This window comes from Mustela putorius, unplaced genomic scaffold, assembly GCF_011764305.1.
Source record: "Mustela putorius furo isolate JIRA1106 unplaced genomic scaffold, ASM1176430v1.1 tig00003858_pilon_pilon_pilon, whole genome shotgun sequence".
In the NCBI taxonomy this organism is placed as follows: domain Eukaryota; kingdom Metazoa; phylum Chordata; class Mammalia; order Carnivora; family Mustelidae; genus Mustela; species Mustela putorius.
Genome location: NW_025422010.1, coordinates 31,780,039 through 31,804,533, shown reverse-complemented (window position 1 = coordinate 31,804,533; position 24,495 = coordinate 31,780,039). Strand labels below are relative to the sequence as shown.

The 24,495-nt window shown below is 55.9% G+C and overlaps 1 protein-coding gene across 48 annotated transcripts in view; it reads left to right on the top strand.

Annotated features, from left to right (window-relative positions):
* The window catches only part of CELF4 (CUGBP Elav-like family member 4), a 286,479-nt gene that overhangs the window by 206,023 nt on the left and 55,961 nt on the right, over window positions 1–24,495 (top strand). For 27 of the 48 annotated variants that reach the window (XM_045065562.1, XM_013055950.2, XM_045065561.1 and 24 more), the window contains exon 3: window positions 12,160–12,238. In XM_045065562.1, the coding sequence (XP_044921497.1) occupies window positions 12,160–12,238 (79 nt within the window). The remainder of the gene's footprint in view (window positions 1–12,159; window positions 12,239–24,495) is intronic. The other 21 variants (XM_045065568.1, XM_045065556.1, XM_045065567.1 and 18 more) reach the window with 1 other exon arrangement.

The following is a 24,495-nucleotide window of genomic DNA, read 5'->3' as shown; positions in this document are numbered from 1 at the left end:
TACCCTCACCCCACACACACCCGACTCCACATATACCTCATCTCACACAACACACGCATCACACACCTTATGTACACACCACAGTCAGCCCCTCACACTGCATACACTTACTTGTACACACTCACATACAAGTCCCCTCACACCTGTACCTCTCACTCCCAGTCACCCACTTCCTCACACATCCACATTCTTGCACACCCATTCACTTGTCCACCCCCCTTCACGCTCTCCAGCCCTTACACACACACCATCACACTCATACCTAAGCCTGACACACTCTGGGCACTTTCTATGACCCAGAGACCCTGGCGTGTTCGGGGAGGAGGGCCATGATCGATGCTTATTAATGAAGCTGCCCCAGAGATGGCTAATTGATGGCGGTGTGCGGCTGTTGTCTGGAATTTAACCTGATTCATCATTTAGCCTGTTGGAGGCTGGAGAGCTGTGTTAATTAATGCCAGGAAAACAGACTTGGATGAGCTGGCGGTGCAGCCTCATATTAGAAAACGGAGAGCAAGGGGCAGAGGGAGGGAGGGGGAGAAAGAGAGAGAGAGAGAGAGAGAATGATTAAATCTAAAGCTCAGAGACAAAACAAATTCCAAAAAGCAAATGTCGGTGCCATTTCTAGGATGACTCAGGTTTGTGCTTGGCCGGCATCATCAGGCTGTGGTGTGGGGATTAAGAGCAATTTCCTCCAGATTTGTCATTTACTTGGTGTAGGCTTTGTTTTCTCCTTTAACTCGCCTGGGGACTGACTCTCCAGGCCTCCCACTGAGTCTGGGGAGATGGGGAGGAGGGGTCCCAGGTCAGGAGAGGGTGGTGGGGCAGGCAGAACTCCTCTCCTGGTCATGGAGGGGACTCAGCCTGGCAACACGGTCCACAGTCCCAGAGCAACCTCCTAGAGCAGGATGGGTGGGGAGGGAGGACTCGTACCTGGCTCGGGGGCAGGCTGAAGGGAAATACAGACAAGAAAGTGGGCCTTGAATAACACAGGTGAGGGGCTCTGTCCAGCCTCCAGGGCCAGGGTGCTCACTCCCCTTCCCAGTCCGGCCAAATCAGCTTAAGAGGCTCAGAGTCTAAATCAGAAAGGCAGTGGTTCCTCTGCGGCCTGGGAGACATCAGATCCAGCCAGAGAGAGAGCCCCTTGAGGCCCAGAACTCAAGGGCCAAGGGCCCTAGAGAGGTGTGAGCTCTCGGGAAGGACCAGTGAGCTGATGTGAAGGGAGGGCTGTGAGCATGTTTTGGTGGAAGAAACCAGTTCTGAGCTCTGCACAGCTGAGGGTAGCCTTGGAACACAGCCTTGACTTGCCTGGTGGAGCTCTGGTATCAGAGCAGATGAGGGGAAACAAAGGGAGGCCGGTTAGGGCTGGAGATGTGTCCTCTGTAATCACTAGAGCTGACTAGCTTGGATTTAGGATACCCCTTGCAGAAGGGAGCCCCCCCCCCCCAGTGCAGTGTGGGAGCAGCTACGGAAGAGAAGCTGAGGAAGGGAATTCCATGTGAATGGGTGGCTGGCGCCCTCCAACTATGGGGCCACGTGGCTGGGCATTTTGGGACTCAGTTATGCTGCAGCGCGGCACTGAGGGCAGAAGGTATGGTGCACGGCTGGGGGACAGGAAAGGGAAGGGCTTAAAGACCATTTCAGCAAGGCTCTTTTGCAGACCAGGTGTGAGCTTCTGGAAGGAAGGGCCATGTCTCTGAGGTTTGCTTTGCCATCCTTGTGCCAGAGAACAGGGGCTGGCCTACAGAGACGTTCACTAAGCCCTGGAGGAATGGAGGGATGGATGGAAGAACAAACTTAGTGGTGCATCAAAGCAATAGGCTCCAGGGGCAGCTGGCTGGCTCAGTTGGAAGAGCATGTGACTCTATCTTGGGGTTGTGAGTTCAAGCCCCACATTGGGTGTGACGATCACTAATTTTTTTTTTTTAATAAATATAAATAAATAAATAAACCTCAAGATAGGCTCAAGTACTGGTAGGCCAGGTAGAGAGGGTAGACCTGGGGCAGGTGGGGGAGAGACTTTGAGAAGGTAAGGGGGGCCACAAGTGAGCTCAGGGTGTTGAAGCCTCAGGAGAGCATGGTCTCCCACCCTCTCCCACCAGCTCTTCCCCCAAGGCCGTCCAATCTTTTCTGTTCCGTAGAGTTGGAAAGAGAGCCCAGGGCATAGGAGATGGGAAGGAAAAGAAATTAAATGTTAGGTACTCCCTTAAAAATGTTGGAAATACCCACTATCAGAGGAGGAGAAGGCGAGGAGCTGGGAGAGGAAGGGAAAAGGAGAGAGAAGACAGCTCTTGTTCATTTATTGAGCACTTACTGAATACCAGGCACTCTGCTGAGAGCTTCGCCTGAGCTATCACATTAATCCTGCCACCCTATCAAGGGGGCTAAGCCTCTACGAGTCAAGTGACTGTCCCATCTCATATGAGCAAGTAGATGGCTGGGACTGAGAGCCAGGCCTCCCAACTAAATCAGGAGTTGTTTCCTCCAGAATTATCTATCCACTGCTGTTTAAAAAAAAAAAAAAAGACTCGCCCCTCCCCCCCCAAACTCTGAAGAGGGTTAGCGACCCAGCCTGGCCACTCAGGCAATAAGCTTGGTTTCCACAGCAGCAGATCTTAATTAGGACTGCAAGGGTCCTCCCTCCCTTGCCAGGCAGCCCTGGCGTGTTGGTGGGAGCAGGTGAGGTGGACACGGGGCTCAGAAACAAAGAGACCGGCGGCCCTTGGCTGTTTGGACCTGAGGGAGCCCTGCCGGGTGGGCAGGGAATATGTCAGCCCATCTGCGCGATTTCTCCCTGTATCCGTCCTGTCCGCCTTACCTGCCACAGCCACCCACATCTACCCACACACATGGCCCCAACCCCGACCCCACTGCAGTGGAGGGGCGGTGAGGGGGGTCCCCCCCCTCCTGGAAACCCGCAGAAGAGACCTCTGATGGCCCCCGGAGGCGGGAGCTGGGGGCGGCACCTCCTTTGTTTGTGCCAACTTCTCCCCCCCCCCCCCCCCCCCGCCCTGCATGTGCATGTGAGGGGAAAGCGTGGTGTAAACTTAGATTGCGGAGAGCAAGGACAGGGTGGAGGCTCGGAGGGGGATAGGAGAGAGGGAGGAAAGCCGAGCGAAGGGGAGGGGGCAGCCCGAGGCAGCCCCACCAATAGGCTCCGTCAGTCCTCTGGCCGCAGTTCGTCGTTCGCTGGGCGCCGGAGAGCAGAACAGCCTGTTGCATAGCAACTGCCCAGCGCCTGTTGAGGGGGGGCGGGACCACGGAGGCTGCGCGGCCGCCCAGGGGGCTGCTGGGACGGAGGCTTCGCGCCCCACCCGCCTCCTGCCCGCGCGCTCCGCGCTCCCCACCCCTGGATGCCTGGAGCGGCAGCCAGCCGCCTCCGGCCGCCCTCCCGGGGAGGGCGTGCGCTGCCCCCAACCACGTCCCGAGCTGGGAGCCAGCGGTCTTCTCCCCCACGCCCCCTCCCCAGTGGAACGCTCCCGAGGCCAGGCTGGGGCTGGGGCTAAGGGACCGTCTGGATCCCAGCATTAAAGCCAGGCTGGGGAAGTTTTACTCCCATCCATCAAGTACGTCCTGTGCATGAGCCCTGGGCTGCTTCTGTCTCCCCACACATGGGGAGGGGACCCAGACGGCGCAGGCCGGTTCTGATCTAAACATTTACCTGGCACTTCTCAGCGTTCCTGACCAGACCCACTTCCCTGAGCACGCCGCTGCAAGCTTATTCTTTCTGAACGCGGCTGGTGGGCTCTGGTGTCCCTGCTGGAGACTGACAGGGGACACCAGGGCCCACAGCACCAGCTCAGCCCCTCCCTGGGTCCCCCTCACTCTGCCTGACTGCCTGTGCACTCATGCCCCAGACTTTCCTCCCACTCCCTGGCACCCTGCTGGCACCCTGTCTCCTCTGCTCACCCAGGCTTTCTGCCCTTGAATGCCCAGTCCTGGTCCATATCCTAGCACCCCGTGACTTTGCTCATCCGGCTCGCTTGGCTTCTGGAAGACTGGAGGACATGAGCCACCTCATGTGATTGGCATGAGGTCTGGAGATTGGGAAGGACAGGACGAGTGTCACCTGCCACCACCACCGATGCCTCTCAGTCCCCATCCAGGCGTATGGCAGTAGCCCACGCAGGTCTGCATACTATCATGTCCTGACCCAGAGCCAACAGGCCCAGGCCTGGGCTGGGTCACAGCCGAGTCCTCAAGGTTGTCAGGCGTCTGTGCTGTTTGTCATCTGCCTGCCCTTTGTCCCCTTAAGGGCCACTTGTGACAGTAGCAAAGTGAGTCCAGAGGCGATGGCTCAAAGAGTGACAAGAGTGGCTGTGTGGACCCAGTCACCGAAGTCTCCCTGAGGAGAGGTCATCAGGGCTTAGGACTCTACTCCTTAGACAGGTATGAGAGGAGGTGAGAGTGACAGTAAGGAAGGGGGCCTTGTAACCAGCACAGAGACAGGGAAAGGCAGCTCTGTGGGTGACTTGGCAGTGACCTCAAATACTTTGCCGAGGGATGGGCCGAGGGCCTGGGCTGGCAGCCAGCCCCACCCAGGGCTGCCCCTAGCTGAGCGATCTAAATGAGAAGAGGGGTGAAGAGCTAGTGGGACCTACATGCCGGTTTGTGTCCTGACCCAACAAGCATCAGATGGCCTCCTTGGAGCGGGGAGTGGGAGCAGAACCAGATTTATTAAAAAATCTTATCTGGAGGGTTTGCATTTCAATGGGCTGTGGATTTGCATATTTTAACAATAACCCCGGGTTCTTCTGTCTGGTCTGTGCTCACTGTCTCTCTAAATGAGGATCGAGGATCGGAGCTTCTGCAAACCCTCCCTCACCCCAAGGTACCACAACCCCACCTTGCTGGAGGGGAAGGCCTTTGGGTCGGGAACAGAGCTGTCCAGCAGGTGACCACCTCCGGCCTCTGGACACTCCTGTCCCAGGGGCATGGCTGAGGCAAGAGGGAACAAGTCTGGTGATGGGGCGTGCGCAGGGTTCTGTGTGTTCAGCAGGAAGACAAAATGGGTGTGGGCCTTCCCTCGCAAAAAGAAGGCAGACATTGAACAAATAAGTTGACAAGTTTGGGATAGTAATGCTGTGGTAAGGCAATTGGAGGAAAGAATGGGAAGCTTGAAGGAACACCTCATTTAGGTTGCAAGGCCCAGGGGGAAGCTGAGGCCTGAGGGAGGAGTAAGAGGTAGCCAGGAGAAAGGGCAGCTAGAGCTGCCCATAGACAACCACGGGGCAGCCTGGAGATAGGACCCTCCAGGCCCTGGGATGGGCACCACCAGCTGGTCTGGCCAGGTGCACCTCAGAGACTGGACTGAGGTCCGAGGTCTCCAGTGAGGGCAAATTGCCCTCTACACTAACTGTTGGGGTGTCTGTCCTTAAGTCTGAACATTATGGTGACGACAGAAGGGATTCCTGGAGTTTCTAACCCCTCTGTATGTAAGGAACCTTTGTGATTTATTAAGGAGATAATTAAAATGTTAGTATATTTACAAGAAGCTGCAAATAAGGTGCACTGCTTCTGCCATTCCCCTGCAATCCCTTTTCACTAGGAGACAGTGGAAGCCATGGGGCGGGGGCTCATTCTTTTATTCCGTGGTTCCTGAAAGCCTACTAGGCACAGTCCTGAGAATCCACCAGGACATGGGATTCAGAATCTGCCTTCTTGGGGCTTTAAACAAACAATTTCTCCATTCATTCATTGTGAATTACTATTGGCTAAGTGCCGCAAAGGCCAGGTCCGGGCAGAGGGCAGAATCGCTGGGGAGCCAGCCACGTAAGTCCCTGTGATCTCACGCTTGAGTTTTCTTCTCTATCCATATCGGGTGGTGGCTTTCTCATCCCCAGCCTTTTATACCAAAGACGGAGAATTCTCAGTCTATGCTCCCAAAGTTGCCCAAGGTTCATCTTCAAAAGATAAATCTTCGAGTCATGATCTTTCTGTCGCAGGAGCAATGTTGAGAACTCCTCCTGGTCAAGAGAATGCCTGGTGCCTGGTGTTGGTCGATGGAGAGAACTCCGGGGAGGTGGGGACCCAGAAAGGCATCGTCTGTGGGGTAGCTCCATGAGCATACAGCCCGTGCAGACACAGAGGCTCCTTGCTCAGAAGAGTCACATGCGTGGGGTTTAGTGCTCTGCAGTCGCCATCTTGAAATTCTTAAAATTTTCTCTTTGTACTTATGGCTCAAGTCAATGAAATCTGTGGGAGGAAGGAATGTGTAGGGGACTTGCCGCCTCTTGCATATGCGAGGTTCCCCACCCCCCCCACTGTCTGCCCAATCTGTGCACATTCTGGGCCCCACAAGCCAGCCCTCAGCCCTCTAGGCTGGCCAGCAGTGGCCTGGGTGCTGGTTAGGGGAGGCTTGGGTCAGGCCTACTCCCCCAGGGACCCCCAGGCTGACAGCACTGTGGCATGTCTGGTTGGCCAACAGAGGCCGTGTTTTAGCAAGGGTAAACCTTCTGCCCCCATCTAGCATGTCTTGGTAGAACATTTGCAACACCTTTAGGGTTGACCATCCATTGTGGGTTAGGGCAGTGGGTGGCCTCTGGGTGGAGGTGAAGCCTAGTTTGACTTCCAAGGGGCCATTCTAGGCTAGGTTAAGTAGCAACATGTGGGGGGGGGGTCAGTGGAAAGGAGAGCCCGGCAGTCCTCAGGCCTAAGATGCTCCCCGACACTGTTGCAGGGTGGGCATCTGGGTTCCTGTGCAGATCTCCATGCCTCAGAGGACTCTGTCTTTCTCCTCAGCCTTCCTGAATCTGGCTTGCATTTGTCTCTTCTGGCCAGCTCAAGGCATCCTCCAGGCACAAGCCACAGGAAACAAACTGTAATTTTGGTGATTCTGCATAGGAGCTAAATGTCCTGATATTTGCATTTAAAACTGGCATCACACAAAATAAAGATGAATGGTAGGATCTAGGCTAATAATTTAAAATTTATATTTCTTTTTACTTAAAACGACATCAAACAGCAAATAAAAAAGACCATGACAAGCCAAGAAAGAGAGAGACTGAGGGAAAAAAGGAAATTTTATAATTTGTGCTTTCATGACGCTTTTCCCCTTGCTTTTTGAACAAGAAGGAGCCCTGCTGATTGTATCTCTCTTCCCAGAGCGATGATGCTGTTGGCTTGGGGTATAGATATCCCAGTGGGCTCCAGCCTTCAGGGTCCACTGCTTCCCTGTTTCCACGACCCTGATGTGTGCTGGGTTGGGGGGCAGACAATCTAAAAGTTGATTCTTTGAGGGGATGAGAGCAAATAGTGGGGACTAATGAGGAACAGGAGTCAGGGAGGTGGTAGGAAGAAAGAGAGATAAGAGAGATATCTTCAGTGAACAAAGCAAGAGAAAAATAGGCATTGCCACACTACACCATGGCTTGGGGAGAGGTGAGCCCCTCCAGTGAGCATGAGAGCTGGGTGCCAGCAGGTACTCACACGTCCTAGTGGAGCCTGAAAGGACCCTCACTCAGCACTGAGGTTTGAACATCCACCCTGGAGTTACATTTGGGGACTCAGGGGCTGGGTGGAGAGCACCCTGGCCAATCCCTATAGGCCACCACAGTCATCGCTGCGACCCCAACCATCCTCTGCCCACCCTGGCCCTGTGCGGGGCTTCAGTCCAGATCTTCCAAGGCATTTCTGGGTCACAGACTGGAAAGCACCATGGAGGATGAAGTTTATGCAGAAGCTACAAAACAGAAGGAACTACGCTAGTTTCCTCCTTTATCTTGTTTATTCCCAGTCTCCCGCTGAAATGAATTCTTTGAAGATGTCTGTAATGTCCTCCAAGTACTACTCAAACATGTATGCACACGTGCACGCGCGTGCGTACACACACACACACACACACACACACACACACACTCTCTCTCTCTCTCTCTCTCTCTCTCTCTCTCTTTCTCTCCAGGGGAGCCTAGTCCTGAGTTAGTGTCTAGGGGGTCTGTGGGTAGGAAACTGGGTCCCTGCTCTTGCTTGAGGAATAAGTGCCTATTTCAGTTTGTCACACACACATACACATGCACACACACTCATACACACACATGCTATGAGAGGAGGGAGAGAGCGCACAAAGTAGTACAAGGTCATGTGTGACCAAGGGAGCCAAGAGATAACCAGTGAAGTCTTCTTGATAGAGGAGGGTTGTTGAGGATGGCCAGTGAGGAGTGACAGAGAACTTTCCAGGTCTTTTTATTTCTGAAACAGCTCTGGGGCACCTGCCTGGGGGCCTGGTGTGAAGCAGAGGGCTCAGGTGCCTGAGAAGGCAGGTGGAGGGCCTTACGGATCCTGCTGGTGTGAGGGCTGTCCCAAGGGAAGCCAAAGCAAGTTCATGAGTGGCTGTCCTCAGGGCTCTTGCTAGGACTGGCTTAAGAAATGAGGGGCCCAGGGGCTCAGCTGCAGTCCCCAACCTCCATGTCAGCTCTCAGGAAGACAGTTGCAGGGGGAGGGGAGCTGGGTGAAGTCAGTCCCTTCCTAGTTTGGTGGCAGAACACATCTGGGCACTAAGGGACCTGTGGCCCCCTCTGCAGACTGGCCCTGCTCTGGTAGGTTGCTCATTCCAGCCTCAGGGAGCCCTTGTGGGGCAGGGAAGAGGAGACACACGGTCAGGAAAATGGCCTTCCTACGGGAACCAGCCCAGGAGTCCAGTCCAGGTTGCACCTGGGGGACAAGAAAAGGCGGGTACTCAGGGCCATCTTCCCAGATGCTGTCCCCTAGCCCTCAGGGGGCGGCAGAGAGCCGCAGACACCTGTGGGATGGTAGAGCTGACCAAGAACCCACATGCAGAGGAGGGGAGGGGAGGGGGAGTCAAGAAAGAGCCAGGCTGGCCTGTCTGTCAATCTGTCTGCCTGCTCACTGGCCACAGACCTCTCTCTCTGCAAGAGGCCACGTTGGACAGACAGGTGAAGCCTTTGGACCGGCTCAATCATCGTATTTATTCTAATTGTATCGTAATCGTCCCCAAGGAGCCTGGTTCAAATGAGCTTGACATTATTAAAATTTTAATGCCCAGTTTTCATAGCTGAATGAATATTTAAAGGGTATGTCCCAGCTTAAGTTATGATGATGAAGAAATTAATGGAATGTCTTGTTTAATGCATGGATATGTGTTGATGCAAAAAGTGGCAGAGATGGGGAGGGGGAGGGGAGGCAGAACTGACAGAAGAAGCCACCACCAGCCCTCTGCTGCAATAGCGACAGGGAAGACCCCCAAACCTGGGCCACAACCACTCACTCCCCGTGATAGGACCTGAGCTGGAAGCGGAAACACAGTAAGAGTTGGTGATGTCCCGAAGGACTGACCCCAGAAGACTTCAGGGTGCCTTCAGGGAGCTGTTCCTGACCCAGGGGGGCAGCCCTGAGTTGCCACCCCCACGCTGCCCTCCCACTCCCTGCTGCAGGCATGCAAAGGCACAACCCAGGTGGAAGGTCACAGAGGGACACAGACGACACCTCAGAAAGAGAATCAGCAAGGGGGGCACCTGCACGCCAGCCCAGGTCCCACCAACTCCCACCCCCACGCCCTCCTGGAAAGATAATACAAAGACCGAGGGGGATGCCTGGAGAGAGGAGCAACAGACATGGGAGAGAAAAGGCCCCAAGAAGCAGGCTCCAGTGTCCTTGAAGCATGCTATTCACCTGTAAGGGACAGCGTGGGGCCGTGTGGCCAGCGGCTCCTAGAGACCAGGGTCTGAGGGGGCAAAGTTAGAAGAAGGACAGGTGCAGTGCCTCTCCCCCATCCTACCCATCACCTCTCGCTGTTCCCTTCCTCACCACCATCTCTGCTGCCCGGCACAGCCTCCTCTCCCCAGGACAGGCTCAACGTTGTTCACTCCCCCTCCTCAGGGCAGAACCAGGCCTTGGTGAGGCTGAACAGGGCTGGAGTCTGGAATAGGGACAGGAGACACTGGCCGAGGGAGATCTCCCTCCAGACCCCAGGCATCTGTACAGAACCTGCTCCAGCTGAGAAATCTTCCCAGCGGAGCCTGACACTTTATTTCTGCTGAGAATTAAGAAAGCACCGGGCCGTATTTTATCTCTCCATCAAGACTGGCACCTCTTCGACAGCCCCGCGAAGGCTGTCTGGTTGCTGACCATCTCTAGATCATAATAAAACATGAAAAATGACCCCAGAAGCCACAGGTCCCTGGGAGCCAGCTCAGCTCCAGTCCACCTATCTGTGTGGAACACCCTGTGGGTGCCTAGCCCATGGCTGGGGGAGGGCGGGAAGCCAGATGAGCCCCTGGACCAGGAAGGGGCTGTTGCCAGGAAGCCCAGAAATCAGAGCCTATCGCTGAGTCATGGAGGAGGTCAGGGAGGGCTGGGGTGGGGCTGGGGGCTGGAAGGGCTGGAAATTCGCCCTACGTCCATGAGCTTGGAACAGAGTATTCTCGAATGCCCACGTGGGGGGACAGGCTGGCTGCCTGGGAATGGGGTGCCCCTGAAGTAGAAGCCTCCATGCATAGGCAGAGTCCACTGGCCCTGTTTAATATAGGGGTGTTCCAGAAAGTAAGGGACATTCTAGAAAACGGTTGGATACTGAGTCCCAAAAGGCACTGGATGGGGAACCAGGAGGGCCCTGGCTCCCTCCTGGAGCCCTTCCCCCAGAGCCAGAAGCCTGCTTGGCCTTCTGCGCCCTTTGCTCAAGAGCTGCAGAGGAGGCTGTGCATGGAGCAGGGAGTCCAGGACCCCCTAAACGAAGCCAGGAACTTCATTACGTCCCTCTTCCTGCTCCCTGTGATTGGAGCTTTTCTGTAACACCACAGTCTCCTCTCTGGCGGAGCTTACATACAAAGTAGCTTTCTCCCCTTCAACTCGGTAAGGCGTGCCAAGTCCCATGGCAAACGTGACGCTCTGACCCCATCTCGATGGGCTGGCCCCCAGAGTCCTGTCTTGCCCCTGCACAGGCCACCTGTGTCTCATGTCCTCTGCTCTGTGCCCTGCCTCCCGCCTCTCTGTCCTTCCTCGTGGTGGCTCTGCCCTTCCCCTGGCCTTGTCCTCACCTTGCTGAGTCACGGGCACCCACACTCCCCCACCCACATGTCTTGACGCAGCCACAACTCACTTCGGATCCTAGACCAGAAGGCCCGAGGACGCTTGTCACTGGCTGGTCCAGCCTCAGCACACGAGGGGGAACAGGCGACAGAGTCACCTGGTGCAGCCCGGGAGCCTAGAAACAGCCCTGGCTGACTCCGCGTCCTGGGCTCATCTGGCCACGGGGTGGCTCTGCCTCAGCATCTCCATCTATAAAATGGGGGTGCCAGTTTCTGCCCGGTCTGCCTGTCTGGGTGTGTTTGTGTGAGAAATGAAAATGCAGTAAGGGCTAAGGAGGTGCTGGACAGGCGAAAGCACTGGAAAAGACATAACGTAGGGTTCCATTTGCATGATTCCTTCGGTTTTTATTGTCTGGAATATCTTGGGGCCTCGGCTGGCGATCCCACCCTGCTGCCTCCGGCAGGCAGCAGGGAGGAATCAGATCGGCGCTGAGCGGAGCCGCGATGCCTGGAGTTCAGAGACCCCTAGTGGCCCGATCGAGGCACTGACGTGGGTCCCGGAAGGAAAAAGAGAGAGAGAGAGACATCACATGGGCCTCCAGGATGCGTCGGGGGTCAGGTGGTGTCCTGGTGTCCTCCTGTCCCCTAGATACCATGGGAGATGAGGAGCTGTGCCCACTGCACATACCCCCAAGGGGACAGAGCTAGCTGTGGTCAGAAGCCAAGGAGGAGCTGGTGGGGGGTGCCCAGAGCCTTATGAGGGCACCCTAGGACCCACAGCTCACATCTGCGAGATGGCATGAGGTGTCTAGAGACCAGCTCTTTTTGGCAAAGCCAGCTGTCTCCGATGAACCCGGGCTGGCCAGAGATGCGCTGTGGGGACACCTTAGATGCTAAAGTCGCAAGCTAATGAGAGCGGCTCCAAGGCGGGGTGGGGGACACCTCAGAGTCCACCATCCAGTCCACCATCCAGAGTCCAGTCTCCTGGGGGCCCTGGGGACTGCACAGGCGTGGGGAGGGGATGGGGGTTGGTGCCCCTGCACGGGCCCGCGGTTGCATGGGTGTGCGGGTGGGCAGGTGCGGTCCGTGTGCCTCGGTCCCTGTGAACACCTGGGTGTGGGTGTCTGCCCCCTCGTTCCAGGCCTGCTCTGACAACATCCCCTGTGCTCTGTTGCAGATGAACCGGCCGATCCAGGTGAAGCCAGCGGACAGCGAGAGCCGAGGAGGTAGTAGCTGCCTGCGCCAGCCCCCTTCACGTGAGGGCTCACTTGTCTCTGCCCCCCTCCCTGGACCCAACCCTCCCCCCATCCCTGATGCGCCGATGCAGCGACTCCCCGCCCTCGCCTCCCGCCCTGGGAACTCATGGCTGGGTGCTGGGACAGGACTTTGGAGCTCTGGGTGACCGGTGCTGGGGGAGAGCAAGAGGGAGCAAGGAGGTGACTGGGGTCTGTCAGATGCTGGGGTTCCTTCCTTCTAGGCTGGGGAAGAGGGGCTGGGACCCGGGAAGGTTCAGGCCAGAGCCGGCAAATCTGAGAAGGGCCTTGGTGGGGGCTTGCGACCGCTGAGGTCAAGATCCTGGAGACAGATCCAGGCAGACAGGGAGATGCCTGGAAGGGGACATAGTGGGAGGGCACAGCCACACCCCACAAGCTCAGAGCCCCACTCCCCGAGGAAGCTCTGGGCCCTCCACCAGCGACGGCCCTGCCACCACGGCACACAGAGGCTGCACTGGCTCAGGCTCCTGGCTCCCTTCGCCAACCACCTCTACCCCGGGCTCTGGTCTGGACTGGTCACTCCCCTCTCTGCTTAGACAGGCACTGAGCAATTTCCCTCTCCCCTCTCCGCCCTCCCTACAAAAACTGTTCTAGGAAATTAAGAGCCAAAAGTCAAATTGGCCAAAGCTACTTGGAAATTCAGAGTCAAAGTCCTTGCCCAGAGAGAATTATAGTGTGGCCACAGGTGGCCTGCCTGCCCCTGAGACCTGGGGTCCCTCCAGCTCAGGCTACTGCCCTCTGGGTCCTAGGAAGACCCTGACCTGGGCACAGGGCCTCTATGTCTAGGACCTAACTGACTAGGGCTTCAAATCTCACATCCCACTCCCCGAGTCCAGCTGGAATCTGGGTGCTGCCCAAAGGGGTCCCATGACCCCGGGGAATTGACACACCTCCCTCTGGCCTTCTCAGAGCTTCCCATCCTGAGGACCCTGTGAGCTGAGGTGGGTCAGTTGGGAGGCAAAAATGGCTCAAGTGAAAAGGGCCCTGGCAGGGGATACCTACCTGGTTCACGCTGAACCTACCCGGTTCCTGACTGTCCAGTGACTTCGATTTGCTGTACACCCAGAGACTTGTCAAGTACCCAGCTCTGGGCATCCTTGCCCTCGTGGGGAGTACTGTCCCGCCTCATGCAAGACTTCACCTCGGTGGCCCCAAGGAGCCAGGGTCCTCTCCTAGAGACTGTCTCTGGGAGGCAGGCCCAGCAGGCCCTAGGCCCCAAGGTCACCCTGTCATGCAGTGACTCACCTGCCGCACCCTGTTCAGGTAGCAGAGTCAGGATGCAGTGAAGAGCCCGTGTCCCTGGCAGGGTGGGGTGGATCTCTGGTGCACAGGAGGGAGCCCAAACAGTACGCGGAAACTGCGGTCCCAGAGAAGGGGCCCCTGAAATGGGGGCAGCCAGATACCTTGGCGCCTGAGCTGGCCTTGAAGGAGGGGAGTTTCCACACTGGGAAAAGAAGTCAGGGTGGCATGATAAAGGCCTCATGGGGAGGGGGACCCTGTGGCGGAAAAGGGGGCCTCTCAGGTACAGAGCCCATAGCTCAGAGTTCAGCGGTTTTCTCCTGGCCAGGCCCGGAGTGGGGTGTCGGAAACACCATGCCCAGCGAAGCCACACGAGCTCAAATGCAAACCCTCTTCTCCTTCACTTGCCTTGGAGGCAATAGCTTTCTGACTCCAAGTTGCTAACCTCATCTCCTTTCTCCCATATATCTCCTGCCGCTGACACTTGCCCCAAACCAGATTAATCAGCTCTTTTACTCTTCCTGCAGTGGAAAGGGGGGAAAAAGAGCCAAACCTAAACATCTATCTATTAATTGCATATTCAATATTAAACAGTGAGATGATCCTGAGTCAGCACTATCACCGAGCTATTTAAAAAAAAAAAAAAAAAAAGAAAGAAAGAAAGAAAGTCAGTTTAAAATAATTTAATATCCATTACATACTTCTTCTGGTGGGAAGAGGATGGGAAAGAGATGAACGTGAAAAAAGGTGAAAGAAATGCGAACAGAGAAGGGTGTGGACGGGGGCTGCAGGGAGAAGAGGGGGGTCTCAGGTGCGGGGGCGGGGCGAGGCCGGATCCAGACCAGCCCATGAGACAGGAGACCCCCGACTGGTGGGGGGGGGGGGGCGGTCAAAGAAGAGAGCTCGCTGTGGCCTGGAGCAGGCGGGGAGGGATTCCTGGAGGGAACTGGACCGAGAGGTGTGGACTTGGCCGGAATCAGGGAGGACACAAAGTGAACATGGGGCCCTGAGCACAAGGCCGAGGGCTTGGGCTTGTCTCCATCAGGAGCAGGCGCCGCGCATCCTGGTGGGGGGACCAGGCAGAGAGAGGGCATCGAGGCCGTGATGTCCCTGCGCAGGCAGAGAGGAGCGGGGCCCCTGCAGCCTCCAGAGCCGCAGAGCTCCAGTCAGGCAGGGAAGGCGCCCTCTCTCCGCAAGGAGGATCAGTTCACCCCACAGAGCTCACTGGAGCAAGTTAAATTTAAACTGAGCCGCCTTCAGAGGAGCAAACCAATTCATTAACCGGAAGGATGAGGCAGGCTGGGGACAGAAAGGAGCCTGGGGAGGGCACCCGACCTGTTCCGGCCATCTCAGGGGAGGCACTGTGTTCCTTCACCGGCACTAGGCAGGTGTGTCCCGCCCCATGAGCTGGTTCATGGTCAGCATCTGAACTGGGTGCCATGGCTGCAGGGAAGCCACTCCCCCCCCCTCCACACACACACAAGCTCCAGAGGACTCCGGCTTAGCTGGAGTATGTGAGGCCTCCTCTGGGAGAGGCACCCCGGAGTCTCCTCCCTGACCCCTTCAGGCAGGACTGAGGAGAGGGGCCAAAGGAGCAGCTGTCACTGAATCCAAGGCAGGAGTCAGCCAGAGGCCAGGGCATGGGAGAGGGTGGACACCGGCAGGAGGGCCAAGCTCCCTGTTACAAAGTCCTGTTCTTCCACTACTGACTAAGGGTCTGGAGGAGGCTTGGAGACATATTGGGGAGGGGGGGTGGCCTTGAGCTCCAGACATGAAGGGGACCCTGGCAGGGTCGTTACCTTAAGCTACCCCCTACGGAAGCTTCTAGAGGGTGAAGGAGCTTCTTTTATGTCTCCCTGTGCCCACCAAGTCCTTCAGAATCACCTGGGTTGAAGGACCCCACAGCAGTTTCCATTCCTGTCCTCTTTCTCCAGTACTGGGAGCCCCGTCTGCCTCTCTTCCCCAGCTCTGTCTCTCCCTCCTGTCTCCGTCAGTCTGCTGGGGGCTGGGGGCGGGGTTGCTATCAGCAATGGCAGGGCAGGTTTGAGCAGAGAACCTGGGAAGGCTGGCGGCAGGTGTGACAGCCTGAGAGTCACTGCCTGTGCACTGCGTCCCTGAGGCAGGAGCAGGCAGGTCGGTTCGCCAGGCGGCCATCCTCCAGCCCTTCGCGGCTCCGGCATTCATTTACGGGCGTCTTCAGGGCTGCTGTCCCCCGTCACCGTGGCCCACACTCATGTGGCAGTGGAGTCCCGCCGGGCTGGCTAATGAGGTTGGACACAATGCATGTGACCGCGGCTCTGAGGCCCTCCCCGAGGCCACGTTCCCCACCATAAAACCGTGGCTGATTCCGTTTTCCCAGCCCCTCCACCATCTGTAGCCCCATCGGTTCCTGCAGCTTTTAAAATCCTATTAAGTTCCTCATTTCTCCTCCGAGCATTATTTTCTTTCTAAACAGACATAGGCAGCGAACAAACGTGGTAGGAGAGACCCGGGCCGCCCAGCGGCCCCAAGAGACCCGTGGCCACTCTTTTGACCTCCCCGGGTTGGGTGCGCAGACTTTTCTAGCTATTTAGTTTCATACTCTAAGTTGGCAATTAGTGAGCGTGTAGAGGAAATAGATGTGCAGGCTGGTCCCGCTGTAGGAAAATTCAATAGGAGTTTCCACTTTCTTAGATGGCAACAAATGTCTCACTGACAAAAGCTTCTGGGTAGACAGAAATCCCTCCGGATTCTGTTAGGAACCCTTGGCCTAGGTGGGGCAGGGTACACAGGAAAGTGAACCTATCACTCTGGACAGCGCCCCCCCTCCAAGATGCAGTGCAGTGAGAGGTGGGGGAAGGGTGAGAAAAGGTAGAGCAGTGTGTACTCTCTGCCAGGACCTCCTGGGTGACACTCCCCTGGGGGTGGGGTGGGCAGAGACCCAGTCCAAAGAACAGCCTCACTGGTGAGGTTGTGTCCTACAGTCCGAGCCCCTCCCCTTCTGTCCCCATCTGTCCCCTTTGAGACATCTGGAGCTTCCCCCTGGGGCCAGCACATCCTGCCTCACCTTTGGGGGTCCTGGTTTGTGCCCTGCCTGAGAGACCCAAGAAGGAGCAAAGTTAACCCCAGCCCAGCCCAGAGGATGAGATCCTGGGCTGAGAAGGGATCCAGTGACTGAGACCCCAAAGCTGGACCTCAGAGCAGAAAATTCTCTGCCCTCACCAGCCCTTACACTCTCTGTGTCCCCATAGAAGCCCCCAGAAGCTGGGCAGCATGTGTACTTCATTGTGTCTATGTGTGAATGTGTATGTGTTGCGGGAGTACACTTCCTTATCCATCCCCCTCAGCAGACCCTGCAGACCCCAGTATCCGTAGCTCCTGAGCACAGAGACATTCCCACAGCCATGTCTGCGCCCAGGGATGGGCACGGGGTCATGGTGAACCTTCGGCTGGAGGATGGCTAACTGCCTTGTTGGCCAAGACACGGAACTCCAAAGCCTGGAGAGGCCCCCGGAGCCGCCCGCCCACCCTCCCCTGTGAGTCAACCTCTCATCCTGCCCCTCCTGTTTTTAAAAACTGTCAAGACAGAAAGAAACTCGGCCTCCATCTCAGCCTCCTTCAGAGCTTGGAAATCCTGTTTTGTCAGCCTATCCTGTCCTAGCCCCACCAGAATTTCCCAAGCCATTGATTGTAACGTTTTCCCTTGAACAGCAGCCCAGAGCCAGTGTCCTGGCTGATCATTCATGTACATGAATCCTTGATTTATTTTGGACTGATATCGAAGGTGTAAGGGCTTTTAGCTCAGGAAGTATTTTTGTTTTGTTTTGGTTTTTGGTTTTTTTTTTTTAAGATTTTATTTATTTATTTGACAGAGATCTTAAGTAGGCAGAGAGGTAGCTCAGGAAGTTTGAGTCAGACATAAGACAGCAGGTCTCAGGCAGTCGCAGTGCTCAGGGAGCAGCCTGGGGCAGGGGTCACTGTCGCCCTGCTGGACCCTGTGATTTGCCTTTGGGAAGGCCTAAGGTTGAGATATGTCCACTCCAGGCCAAGTGGCCTGCCCAGGGCATGGCTTCTTTGATGGGCAGGAAGTTCTGCCGTGTGTCTGACCACAATCCCTCCTACTTTTGCTTGTTTCCAACTGTTAGGTTCCCTAGATGATGCTCTAAGGCCCCCCTGCCCTGGGGTTTTATGTTCCATAATCCCTGCCCCTTAAAAATCTTGGTCTCCTTTTTTCCCAAAAAAGGGAAAGACATCTTTAAAAAAAATTCGGGAAGCCTCTCTAGTTCACACAACTGAACCGAAACAGCGGCTTGGTGAAGACAGGTCTCTGTGGTTGAGGAAGGAGGTGGCTGGTGGGAAGGGTCCCTCGTGAGGGCCCCACAGAGGCTCCGGTGGGACAGGCGCCCATTATAAATACGCCTGCCATGGGTGTGAAATTATAATTAACTGCAAACCTGCTGAGTTTAAATGGACTTTAGGTTTTCAGCTGGGGGAAGGGGTGTTGATTGATCTGCATTTTGTTTTTGAGGGTTTTTTTTTAATCCATTCGGCAAGTTAAGTTGAGACTCACGGCTCCTCGCCAAATTCCCTCTGGCCCCGGCTAATTTAGCAAAGGATTGTTTCAGAGGAAATGGGGTATTAATCATTGCAAATGGGCTCCAGGATGATATTTAAAAGCTGCCGCGTGTGTGCCCAGGCTGAAGGGACTGATGATAGAAATCGGGATGACAGGCAGAGGCCACAGACCAGGGGCCTCTGTCTCCCACCCCCTCGGCCACTCCCATGGCTTCCTGTTGCAGGCACTGTGTGGGAGTTCAGGAGGAAGATCTGGCAAGATGAGGTTGGGGGAGAGAGAGAGAGAGAGAATGTCACACTCTGTCTTTCCTGGCCTGATCGTCCTCAGCGTGGCACTGAATGAGCCCCGGCATAGGAGAGACGGACCCAGGGCCTTCAGACAGCCTGATAACAACCTGGGCATGGGGAGCCTGGGGGCAGGGCGCCGGGAGAGACAGCTCAGGATCAGAGATCAGAACCTGTAATACCTGCCTGACCCTCAGCTGCAGGGATTTGAGCAAGGAAGGGCAGATCTTCCAGGGGGGGAAATAATCTGAGTCAAGGCAAATTTGGAAGATCCCAAGAGGCCAGAAAGAGGGGAGGGCAAGATATGGGAGCAGGGATTTCAAGGAGCTTTAAATGGAGGCAGTTAGGCCCAGAGAAGCTATCTACAGCTCAGGGGCAGGGAGTGATGTCCTGTACGGGTGCTCAGGCAGCTGGGGTTCGCCAGCCAGATGGGGGGACCAGCAGGACAGTCCTGGACAACATACCTAGGGACCCTGATTCCACTTTCCCTGCCCTTCCCACAAGGGTGCTTTGCCACCTCCTTCTGCAGAGGGGACAATGAGATCCCCTTGGAGCTGTCATAGGTGAGACATGGTTGGCAAACCAGGGACTCTTCCACGATGACAACTTCTGTTGTTATTCAGCAGTTATTTTAATCTTAGAGCCCAGTCCACAGGACATGAGAGGAGGTGACAGGGGTAAGGACCTCTGACAGGTGTGATCAGCAAAGTGCAAATAAAAATCATACTGCCTAGGGCCTGAGCCGCACTGGGCATGGGAATGACACAACAAGGGTAGAATAAGGAAGGCTTCCTGGAGGAGGTGATTATTGAAATCTGACAGGTTTACCAAGAAGTGGTAGCACCTGGGCTAAAGTGTCACAAGCAAAGACATGAAAACAGAAGCAAGCAAGGCGAATATATGGCATCTGAGATTTTTGAAAAATAATATAGAACAACTAGGGGGTTCTGGCTGGCTCAGACAGTAGAGCGTGCAACTCTTGACCTCCAGATCTTGGGTTCAAGCCCCACGTTGGGTGTAGAGATTACTTTAAAAAAAATAAAATAAAAACAGAGCTTAAATACTAGGTAGAAGAGCTGATTTGTCTGGAGAAGAGGGTCCACTTTCTGGAAGACTCGGACTCTGTGCACTGTGGGTCTCACTGCCTCTCCCATTTCAGGGCGCGCACTCTGACGCTGCTGCACAGTGTCTGAGTCGGGGCAGACAGGATCCTGTCTCTTGTCATCCTGCAGTCCAAGTTCACCAGGCCTGCTCCAAGGTGTTTCTCTAGTGCGGTGCATCTGCCCGGTTTTCCAGCTCAAACATGTTCTGCTCCCTCCACTACCAGCCCCGCATAACACATGTGGGAACCAGGCCCAGGCCATGTCTGCAGCAGCTGCTGGGAAAACAATGCTAAGGCTCTGGAAGGGAGATAGAGCCCATCTGCTAGAGCCTCCAGTGGGAGTAGCTTGAGCCCTGCCACAGCCCTACAAGGTCAGCTGAGCAGCACCCCCGCTTTATGGAGGGGGAAATGAGGGCTCAGAGAGGAGAAGTGGGCGTCTTGCCCCAGTCCACACAGACGGGGAGATCTGTCCGTGGCCTCACGGGCACCAGATGAGCAGTGGAGACAGCAAGCCTTAGCTGGCAGAGGGGAGAGCACTCAGGGAAGGCTTTCTGGAGGAGGCTCCCTGTTGGAAGGGATTAGGCTGAAAAAGGCTGCAAAGCTGGTGAGACAAAAGGAATGCAGGCCCCATGATATAGGGCCTGTCCAAGAAAAACCAGCGGGCCAGAGGAGAGGGTTCCCAGGAATGCCCAGCTAAAGAATTGGGGGTTTTCTGGAAGATGATGGGGAATCCTGGAGACTATGGAAGAGGTTAGCGATTGATGGAAGCTGGACCTGGAAAGGCTGGCTGCCCACAGGGAGGACTGGGCAGGGTGTCAGGGAGACCAGGGAGAGATGGATACTGGTGCTAGTGGTGAGGGGAGTGGTAGGGAGGAACGGGACTCAGAGTGTAAATTCAAGAGCCCTATTGTCACCGTGAATGAAATACAAGCCCCCAAGCGGCACACACCCACCTACCCACCCACCCCCACCCCCTCCCCTCCGCCCAATACCTGATACCCTTAGACCCCCAAGTACATGTCCACTTTCAGGCACAAGCCTGCCCTTGGGTGGTCCTCTCTGACCCTTCTCAGCTGCCCAGTTCCGCGTGGTCAGAGCCCCCATCTGGGTCCACCCCGCTGGCATGCTTCCTGCCACTCTTCCCTCCTGGTCTTCCCGGCTCAGAAACCCCTTTCCTGGCCTCTGCCTCAGCCATAGGGTCAGGCAGTGGGTGTTAGTTTCCCGTTGCTCCATGGGGAGGGTGTCCTCCTCAGGGGCAGGTGTGTCTGGCCTGCCACAGAGCCTGGCTGGGCCCCAGCAGGCGGCCCTGGGTGCTGGCACCCCACGGCCAGGCTCGCACTCCTGTCTTTAAGAGGAACCGTCTCCACCACCCTGCCTCTCTGCTGGCCTGAAAGCAGCCCCCTCTTGGGTCTCCCCAGCCCCCAGCCCCTCCAGAGTCAGGCCCACAGGCAGGGGGCGGAGGTGGGCAGTGGGGCGGGTACCACTGACATTGGCATTCTCCTTGCAGCGCATCTTAATAATTTAATGGCTATTAGCAGGGCCGCTGTGGTGGTGGGGGAGGGGGGCGTAGGGGGAAGATTTATAGAGAGAATTCACTCCAGGTTGGGGTTTTGTCTTCCTCTGTTTTCCTGGCATTTATCATGCATGTTTTAATTTGGATCGGAGAGTTGCTACCATCTGGCCATTATCGCAAAGAAATATTCATTTTCACTGAGTGACACAGGCTCCATTCATCACGGAGTGCGCTGATTGCCCCGCGAGTGTGGGGCTGCGCTTTCTCCTTCATTGGAAATGAACCTTGAGCTATGAGCAGGTCTCATTTGTAGGGAGCAAAGGCATGGGGCCAGCAGCTACCCTGACCTCCCAGCCAGGTGAGTAGCGAGCATTTTGGGGGGAGGTGCGGGGAGCCAGCCCTCGCCTGCAACCCTAGCCCTTCCACTTCCCCTCGCCTCTCCTGGGTGCGGGTACTGGGGGCCCTCACAGCCTCGCCCCCATGCTTCTGACAGCCAATCCCCCCCACCACCACATCTGGGGTGGTCGCCAGGCCAGGTGACAGAGACAGCCGAGGTGGCCCCTCTGCCTGGTCCCTGAGCCCTGGGTCATGGTGGCCTGCCAAGGATAGATTTTCTTCAGCAGGCTTTCCCTAACAGAACATCATTCCAGGAGTGCCACTTCAGGTCAGGGCTGTGGGGGGGACAGAAGGGCCTCCTCATTCTTCTCTCATCACCTTATGGTGGCACCATCAGGGCTGGGCCTGTGAAAAGAGACTTGCCGGCCTCCAGCTGGGACATTTCCCAAGTGTCACCCTTCCATCCCGCCCGCTGCACACTACAACCGGCCATCAGGGGCCACCCCAAGGCCTTCTGTCAGCGATGGGCATGGACACCCAAGGGGCCATTCGGGAACATCCCTCAACTGGGCTGAGCCCCTCTTCACGTCCCCTCCATAAACCGGCAACCACATCTGCAACACAGAGAGAGGAGGAGAAAACATCTTTTCATCCATTTTAAATAGTGAGTCAGGGCACCCAGAATTTATAGGGCCCCTTCGTGTTTCCTGCCCCAGTGGGGCTTCGGTTTCACAGCATGAAGACGTCAGCCGAGCAGTACCCCTCCTCCCCAGCATTAGACACCCCCAGGAGGGAAACAGCTCCACGGGGGTAATGTTTGCTTTGCCAAAAAGGTAAAATCGGGCAGGAAGGCCAATTCTCATCTGTAGAGGTTCCACTTCCTGAGATCTTGGAAGGATCCCAGGGGCCAATTGACTTTCCTGGTCTTTGTACCAGAAACTGTGGCCAGATTTCAAGGTCCTGACACCCCTCTAGGACCCAACCCAGGTTTGGCCAAGACACAGGGGACTGTGCTGAGGTATCAGGAATCCGAAGGGAGGCCTGTGCACGCTCTGCTGGCCCTTCCCCAGCCGAGAAGAAAGCCACAGGCATCCTAAGCTGAGCACTCCTTGTGTGCACACCACACCCCATATGCCACGGGTGTGCCAGCACGATCTTCGGCCGTGGGTGGCACACAGTCTGGCTGGGACTGAGTGAAATCAATAGAGTCATTAGGAGGCAGGAAAAGACCTTGAATCAAAGCACCAAGTTCAACACAAGTGCAGGCCAGAAGGAGGTACAGGAAACCAGGTGGCCTCCACGGCCCCCTGCCCAGGCCAGTCCTGGGTGCTGGGTTGCTGGTTTCTTCTTCTCCCCGCTCCATGGCTTAGGTATTATTACTCCATTGTATAGATGAGGCACTGTGACCCAGAGCTGAACTTGCTGAGGTGGTGGTGCATTTGGAAAGGAACTCAGGCCCTTCTGATTCCAAGCACCTGTGGGTCTGGAAAAAACACAGAAGACTTTAAGAGGAAGGGGCTTTACAACCAGATAGCATGGGAGCAGCGACGTTGTAGGAGGGGGGCCCTGCCCGCCTGTCCTCACCTTCTGGTTTTCCATCCCGGCACTTGTTGAACTGAATCAGCTGTTCTCCACCCTGCCCATGCTCCTCCTCCCTTGGGGCAGCCCAGGGTGAGGTTTCCACCTCCTTCTGGAGTGCAGGGACTTTAGCTAAGCTCTGCGAAGGTCCTCTCCCCACCCCTCCAAGAACATGGCGCCGCCTCCCCCTTGGAACTCATTCTGTGACACCAGCAGCTCTGAAACATCTGCTCCTCCATCCCGGACCCGCAATTTGAATAAATTACCCCGACGTGGCAGCAGCCTGTTATTAATGGCTTGAGTTTTATAAGATGCTTTAGTTCAATAACACTGTAGCCCCGTGCTGCGCTTCTCCCAGATATTTTTATATTTTGCCTCTTCCCCACCTCCTTCTTCCCTCCATCCTTTGGCTGCCTCCAGGACTCCAGTCCCTGGCTACAGTCCCCCCCCCAGTCCAGGCTACAACCCTGCCAACCCCTCCCCGCTCTGCGCTGGGTTGCACCCAGGAACTGGGGACAACCTGCCCCACCTGCACCCCACCAGGGTTCAACCCAACTGTGTCCACCCTTCTAAGCATACACCGGTGCCCACCCATCACGCTGGAAAAGTGGGGACCACGGCCTGGCTGGTCACCCCTTTCCCTTCCCAGCTCCATCCCCAGCCTCCCCCAAAGGAAACCCACAGGGACAAAGAGTCTGAAGTGGGGCAATGCACAGAGGACACTGTTCAGGGACCCTGTTTCTGCACCTCTGATCCCATGGCCAGAGCTCTGCTGCTTGTGGGGACCCATCTGAAGCCTGGGGAATAAACTCAGTCTTCCTGGTTGGAAGACCCAGGTCTCAGTTTATTCCTTTATTCACCTGTTCCTGGTTCCTCATTCTTTTGTTGGTTTATGCTCATGCTCCACACACCACCTGCTTGAAGCCCTCCCAGATTACCTCCAATCCCCAGATCTGGCTCTTTCTATGTGCCCAGACACAATTTTCCCCCACTGTCTTCTGTCCTATTTTTTCTCTCCACAGCCTGTTAGTCTGCCTTCTATTGGAACCCCCTGGGGCGTAGCCAGCATCTAACCCACAGCCAGCCCTTCTAGAATGATTAACAGTAGGTGCTCACACTGTGCATTACTTCAACAAGCTCGTTCATCTGTGTGGGTGACGCTTCCTGCAAAGAATGGGTGCACTTGCAGAAAGGGAGAAAAGTGGGTCAAGGAGTAGGTGGGTTTGTTCACTGGGGATATAGGATGGAAAACACTGAGGTTTAAATAAATACTCAATCTGTTCCCAAAAAATGTAGACCACAGTCATGGTCAAGAAGTACTAAAAGGCTAGCTCCTGGCAAGTTCAGCTTCCAGCTCAGGAAGCAGTGGGTCCAGGCCTGGCTGGCAGCCTGCTGTCACCTGAAGGGGTTCTGGGCCGGAGGAATCTTCTCCTGAGCCTCCCCCAAGGGAGCTGACCCTAGCAGGGGCTGGGGAGCCTGCCACTAGAGGACCCCAGAGTGAGTGTTTAGAAGTGGAAGGAAAGGATGCGACTTTGTAAGAGGCTAAGAGGCAGGGGTGGGAAGCAGGAAGGTAGGATGTCCCATCAGGCAGGAGGGCAGATCAACCAATCTGTGCCTCAGGGGAGGGTCCCT